At 38.0% G+C, this 7,507-nt stretch overlaps 2 protein-coding genes across 2 annotated transcripts; both read right to left on the bottom strand.

Annotated features, from left to right (window-relative positions):
* Positions 1-203: 203 nt before the first annotated feature.
* LOC138005677 (uncharacterized) lies at positions 204-821 on the bottom strand. The gene has a single exon (XM_068851869.1). It carries the CDS (start codon positions 819-821, stop codon positions 204-206), a length of 618 nt encoding a protein of 205 aa, XP_068707970.1.
* Positions 822-839: 18 nt separating this feature from the next.
* Positions 840-1,880, bottom strand: LOC138005678 (neuropeptides capa receptor-like). The gene has a single exon (XM_068851871.1). It carries the CDS (start codon positions 1,854-1,856, stop codon positions 840-842), a length of 1,017 nt encoding a protein of 338 aa, XP_068707972.1. The 5' UTR covers positions 1,857-1,880.
* Between the last annotated feature and the right edge of the window lie 5,627 nt (positions 1,881-7,507).

Genomic DNA, 7,507 nt, shown 5'->3' on the forward strand with positions numbered 1-7,507 from the left:
TTCCTCGTCTGAAAGTTTTGGCATTTCTACATTCTGTGTAAACTTATTAAAACTTTCCTGTGGATGATCCGGTAATATTTTGGACCGATAAAGATCACTATAATATTGTTCAATTTTCGCCAAAATTTCCTTATTATCCTTTATGGATGCGTCTTCCTCGGTTTCAATTTCGTTAATGACCTTTCGGTTGTAATTCCTTTTTTCTACGTTGAAAAAATACTTGGTCGCTTTCTCTCCGTTTTCAACCCAGTTACACTCGCTTTACTTTTCACTTCATAGATTAGTTTAAGTTCATTCTTAAGTTTGTCATATTCATTTAGTTCTTGATCCACGTTATTCAAACCAGCGCTATGACATATTTTTTTATCCAACTTATCCAATCGCGCCTTTATTTCTCTTTCATGTTTTCTAACCAAACTCGCCTTTCCTTTGGCAAAGGAGATTGTAACATTCCGGATTTCCATCTTGAGCATTTCCCAGAAAAGTCGCTTATCTTCAACATAAGAGAGTTTTTCGCGGAACATTAGGTACAATTCACGAATCTTAGCGCTATACTCTTCAGTTAATAAAGAGTTATTGAATTTCCACAACCCTGGTCCTCTGGGATTTTCTTTTGTCCATGTCAACAACAGATATATTAAATTGTGATCCGGTGCGATAGAGGGTTGTATGTCGACCTTTCTTACAAAGTTTTTCAAATTTTTGGAAATTAGAAAAAAATCTATTCGTGATCTCATCTTCAGTGCTTTTGACACGTAGGAGAATTTCTTCGCATTTGGATGACGAATTCTTTGAATATCCATAAGGTCGAAAATGTCCATCGTAATTGCTTTGCGAAGTTACTGCGGGTAAACTACCGCCAATGCAAATCGCCGACTGTTTTGTCCCTTCTTTTGACAGAGGAAATAGAAACATGCTCTCTTGAACGAGACGCGATAACTAGAACTAAAAGCGATTAGGATAAATGGATTGATGGCTGTACTTATCAGTGGGAAAATGTAGTACAGCACGCCCACCAGATTTAATGAAAGACATTTATCTTTCGTGAACACAGAGGGGTGAAGTGATTTTAAAAACATGTAGACATAAAGTGGTGTCCAACAAGTGAAAAATCCAAGGACGATTGATCCAAAGACTTTCATCATGTTTTGGTTTTCCTTGTCTCTCTTTGCTCTGGATTGAATTCGATCCCCATTATAGAGCTTCCTTCTTTCTCTTAGTTGTTTCATAATTAGCGAGTAGAGGACGACTATAAAAATGAAAGGGATGAAGTAGAGCAAAACAAAACCTACGGAGTAGTAGGTTTGCAGCAGTAACTGACTCATCATGTTTCTGCAAAAAGTATGTTCCTCTGATTGAATTACTCTAGAGTAAAGCAAGTACGGAATGAGAACAAACGCTGGTATACCCCAACTTACAACCATGAAAATTGTTCGAATCTTTCCAGTTATCGTTAACGATTTTAGTGGAAACCTTGTCGCAATAAATCTGTCCACAGCGATTAGAATTAAGCTGATTATAGACACCGAATATGACAGTGATCGTGAATAAATTCCCAGCTTGCAGAAGAACGAAGCGGCAACAGCGTCCGTAATAAGACTTCCACCAGCCTGCAGCATACCTTCAGTAGCAAAGAGGGGCCAGTTGAGAAGAACGCACACCAAATCAGAAACCACCATGTTCATGACGTAGTAGTTAGAACTCGTCTTTAAGTTTTCTCGCTTGATGAATGTTATTATCACAAGGAAATTTCCCCCAAGTCCCAAAAGACTAATGGCTGAAAGGACAACAGCTATTGCCGTAAGGGAGCCGGTTGGACAGTCTACATGATATAAGAGATGAGAGGAGTTTTCCATTTTACGTTTCAGATAATTTCCAACAATTTTGTTGGAAGATTTTCAGGTACTATACTTATGATTTCAGTGAATGGCGGTCACTTTCGAATAGATCTTCCTGTTCTGTATTAATGAAACTGCATTTAAATTGACGGCAAGGTGTCAATCAAAACTGAGGAGGAAAGTGGGAGGGTCAACAAAAAATGCGTCGATTGACAGCTTATTTAACACGAATAAAGCCATGCATAAGATGACTATTTCTTGCATTGCACTTACTACGATGTAGTTTGTACATCCTTATAATTAAAATATCTTTAATTTGGTGGCCTCTTTAAACTAATGCTTGATCCATTTGTAAACTTTTCATTTAATTCTAACATTACAACATCGATCCAAGTCAAATTTTTCATTATATACCAGGAAGTGCTTTCTTTACCTCTATTTTCAACAGCCATAAAAATAGGCTGTTAGGGTTTTTGAGCTGGTTAATGCATGAAAACCACTGCAAATCGAAAACCAAATCCACAAAGTAATTTTGTTCTCTGCTAATAGAACTTTTTAGCTTTGCAGATTGCAAAGAGGACTAAATTTCTAGAAAACATATGACTACCACCTGGCACTGTAAGTCTTTAATAGGCGAAAATAAAATGTAATACTGTAATAGTAATATTAAAACCCGAGGGCGAGTGGCACGTAAATTAATCAAGGCTTATAAATAACTTAATTTTATCAAGACTTCAAAGGGGAGAATTAAGGTTTAGTGATGAATAATTATGTCCTTTTCTTTTGAAGGAACATACTTAAAAATGAAAAGAAACTTGGAAAAGAAACATTTCACGCAAAAGTGAATAACCTACATAAATTCGACACACAAACTATTGCAGAGCAGCTGGCACTTAAGACTAATAGAATATACCATTTATTTACATTTTTATGTAAGTAATTAGGCTTGGATAAATTCTGCTGTCAGAATTTCGAGCAGAATAAGTGATTTTTGAGGCGAGTATTCTGCTGATAGAATAAAGCATTTTCGAGCAGAATTTGAGCAGAATGGATAAAAATGACACTAATGATATACATAACAGTTGTAAGAAAAATCTAAAACTAAATAAAAAACAAATGGAAAACACCCATGTCTTTGATTTGATTATTTGACCTAAAGTAAGATGAATTACAATTTTGCTACGCATAATGAATATCTATTCTTTTAGGGCTTAGGCCCAGGGCTCCCTTCTATATTTGCGAAAATAAATACAGCTCAAAGGGCTTCAAATTTTTCGGATACCGAATTCAAGCAGCATAAGTGATTTTTACCAGCGCTGCCGGCAGGCAGAATAAACCATTTTACGGGGTAGAATTTATCCAAGCCTACTCGTACTGATGTGCGAACTTTCATCACTGCTTCCCTCAAAATTGTTTTAATGCATTAATCCTCAGTTAAGTCTTGAAATGATATTGATATTCTGTACTTCACATATCCATTATTTTCTTTCGTAAAATATCCTGGTCTTTCAAATCCCTACAATTAATTGATTTCACTAAGTTTGTAGGCGGCAGGTACAAAACATAGGTCACAGGTCACAGGTCACAGGTCATTGTTTTACCAATACAGAAAGTATCCTAAACATTCAATGTAAAAGCTAACCTTAGGCCTAAAAACGTTTGTTTAGGCCTAATTAGGACTATGGTTAGCTTTTATTAATGTTTAGGATACTTTCTGTATTGGTAAAACAATGACCTGTGACCTGTGTTTTGTACCCTGCCGGTTTGTAGGGTGGGTGCAAAACGAAGACCGAGGACCCAAAAATGAAGACCCCTCCAAAATCGTCTTAAAATCACTTGAAACCGCAACTGGGATATGATTCTCGACTGAAGAAGAAACAAGAAACATCAACATTTGAAGTTTTCAACGAATTTGACCATGGTCTTCGGTTTGTAGAAAACCCCACCAAAACTACAAAACGAAGACCCCTTCAAAGAGGTTGATATCGCCTGGAAACAGGCAGAACATGATCCTCGACTGAGGAGGAAGCAAGAAACATCAACATTTGCGGTTTTTGAGAAAGAAATTGACTTCGAACGATCGTGAGAAGAGAATGTTGTTTCCAGCAGTGTAAAGGCGGATTTGGATTTGTTTGAACTCTTTTTTGCTCTAGGGGTATGGCAGTTGTCGGCTGATCAGACTATTATTTATGGTATCATCAAAGACTGATTACATGCGAGTCTGTGTTTGCGAAAAAGGCCAAAAAGTTGTTGTATATTTTTTTGTGTTTTCATCTGACGTCACGGCGTCCATTTTGGTGTGCAGGACAATGCAGCAAAATGTCTTCTGGGAATCAGTTGACTATATTATTATGCAAAACACGAGGGGCAATTTAACATTTATTGGATGAGGTTGAGCATGTTAGCGTTAATTATCAACGCCAAAGTTTGTGTTATCTGCTGAGGCCGAAGGCTGAGGCAGATAGCACAAACTGAGGCCTTGATAATTATCGCTAACATGCGAAAACCGAATTCAATAATTGTTTTATTATGCATATTCATGAGCTGAGCTCCGCCATGACAAAACTGATCAAACTGCTGGTTAGTGTGTTAGGTGACGTCACTTCTGCATGCATAAAACTATTGTCTGTAGGTATGACGTCAATTCTTCATATATAAAATCTATTGTGTTTAGGTATGACGTAAGAGAAACAGAGCAAGCAAGAATTAGCTGCTTGCTTATAGCCAGTCAAAATCGAGCTTGTGACACCAATGTATAATAATTTCTATTGTTTGCCTGTCTTATCTCGGGAATGAAAACCAAGAATAAATGTAAGGTATTTAATTAAAATTTGCATAATATGATGACTTCACACCTTTGACATATTCCATAATTTCTATATGCCACGGGCAAGGTGATCTTTTGCACTTTCTGACTATGTATGGCTGGTGGAGGTTCTGCTTGATTAGCTTTTTTCTAAACTTACCTGTTTTGGTACTAAATAAATACCACCCTCCTTGGTATACAAAGGGTAAATAATATTGTCCAGGAAGATGAGAAAGTTTTGGAATCACATCAATTTCTCCTCTTTCCCAGCTCTTTTTCACTTATTCTTTAATGATGAATCTTTTCGTTGACTTTTCTTTTACCGCGTTTTATCCATTTTTTTGCGGGGATGTGATTTAATCTTCCCGTGTGGTTGCCCAGACCTGCATGAACCGTTGTTCATGTTAGAATCTATCCTCGTGTCTTTTGATCTCTCATCAACCCATTACCCAAGAGCAAGATTGTCCCCGTGAGTGTCAGGGAGGTGTCTACTTTTAAACCCATTTTTGCGGCAAAATAAAGAATGGACCAAATATTGTACCCAATTCAAATCTCCCGGGGTCAAGATTCTTTGTTTGCTGTATTATGATTACAATGTAGCATTCACATTCCAATGATATAACAATATCTGGGAAAAAACGTTTTATTCCCAAAGGGTTTGAATTGGGTACAAAATTGACTTGACCGATTTGGTCTCTTGTTTATTTTCCCGGAAACTTGGTTTAAAAATAGACACTTTTCTTACGCAGATACAATACAATACATACTTAATTGACCGCTCCCCATAGGGACTTTTCAGGGCCAATGAAACACAATCAACGAAACAACAGAAGACAACAACAACAACTGTTAAGAATCCCAACTGGTCGGAGGCATACCAGTCGGCTATTTACAAGTGCACCTGGGGAGTTGAACCAGGGACTACCAGGAACAAATTCAACGAGTGATCAGAGCGGGTCTTGAACCCGGGATCTCCGCCGAGTCTCAAGGCAAACGCCCAAACCACTGGACCACACTGCCTCCACTGGGGACTAGGCCAATTTCGGTGAATCTTGCTCTTCTGTAATGGATTCTTGCTCTCATCTCTTTTCTTGTAAAAGTTGCCTTCGTCATTCTGTAACATGCAGTTATTCCGGATTCGTATCTCTTTCTTCCTACTTCTTAAGCTTCACCACCCTCCCTCTTAGTTTATCTTATAATATTCCTTTTGATTTTGCTAATTATATTCCTTCATTTTGTTTGGTCTCCTGTGTAACTTTGCTCGTAACTCGTCCCAGCCTTTTTCCTTTCCTTTCTTGTTAACTGTTTGTATAGATTCCATTTCCAGTTTATACAACTGGTCGCCTTAATTATTGCATTCGCTTTTACAATTTCTGCTCCTCCCATTTTCTTTCAAGTCTTCGCTCCTCCTTTTCTTTTGGCCTCTTCGTTCCAAGTTTAACTTCTATTGCCCTCGCCATATCATCGCCGATTTTAAGCGCTTTTCTGTTGACGGCAACCATTTATGGAACAGAACTTTAACCAAATGAACGCGTGTTTTAATTCAAGTTTAAACTGTTCATTGAACTGATTAGTCAGTTACCTTGTCCTTTGTACAGTATCCCTCGGGTGTCATCAGCATTAAGATGTTGGGAATAGCCTCCCCTATGGAGCTGACAGAGGAGACGGAGACGACGAAACAAGAAGGGTGGGGAGGGTGGGAGCTTCTTCTTTCGTTGCCGACTTTGGCCAACTAACACATGCGCATATTTGGTGAGGTCTTATATAATAGCTAATGACGTCACGCGAGGGTGGTGAATATTTAATGTACTATGAATCGCAATGTGCCCTCGTCCAATTCAGGATTAATTTCAATTGTATTTTTTAAAAATTTTCTACATTTTGTGAAACCTTTGAAAATACTTCTTGAAATTAATCCTTAATTGCAATCGGGCCCCAAACGATTACATATACTAACCCGCTACTTCCGTTTTGGGCTGTGTTTCCTGACATTGCATCTCTCACAGCCGATCAGTAGTGAAAGTAATGTTAACGCATGCATATCAATATGTCTGGTACATTTAGCTTGCTTTAACACTCATGGCTTCTCATTTGCTTGAGACTTAAGACTTAAGACCGATGGCACTTCAGACCACCACTGGCATTCTCCAGATGATCCTGAAAACACATCTTGATTTTTCTTCTTTCTTTGCATTTTTGCTTCACTGGCTATCCATCTCTCATCGTAAACGAATTTTCAAATAATTCAGTCGGGTCGTACCACAATGAATCGAAAGGGCTTCGCGATTGGTTGCAAGAATACTAGAAGAAACAACTTTTTTTGTTTAGGACTGAAATTTAGAATATCGAAAAGGGGCTATTTTGACCCAAGCCACAGTGAGCACGTTCGTGTAAATTTCGCGCCAGTCAGAGAGTTTCACGTGACCGTGTTTTGAGCCTGAGACAAAGAAAACAATAATTCCTTCCAATGGAAACCGATTTTTGGTCCGACCCGTCAAACCGATCAAAGTGGACCAGTTTCAGAGGACCGTTCCATTTGATTCCAACCGAAATTTCCGGAAATTTTGGCTGAATGCAAAGCATACTTACCACTTATAATTACAAGCAGAACACTTTTCCACATTTCTTTTTTCAGTGCAAACACTACAGCAATCGCTAAAATCCGCACTAGAAAAGAAAAAAAACTCTTTCAACATTTAGATTTAAAGAGAATCGTATTTTTACTTCCTTGAATGATAAAAACAATATTGACAACATATGCACAACACGTGCAAGTGCCATGTCACCCCAGCAACAGGCCTTGTTGCAAAACAGCCGACCTATGCAACTATTGATGTTTAAAGGAAAATGAAGACCAAAATCA

Source organism: Montipora foliosa, chromosome 6 (genome assembly GCF_036669935.1).
Source record: "Montipora foliosa isolate CH-2021 chromosome 6, ASM3666993v2, whole genome shotgun sequence".
In the NCBI taxonomy this organism is placed as follows: domain Eukaryota; kingdom Metazoa; phylum Cnidaria; class Anthozoa; order Scleractinia; family Acroporidae; genus Montipora; species Montipora foliosa.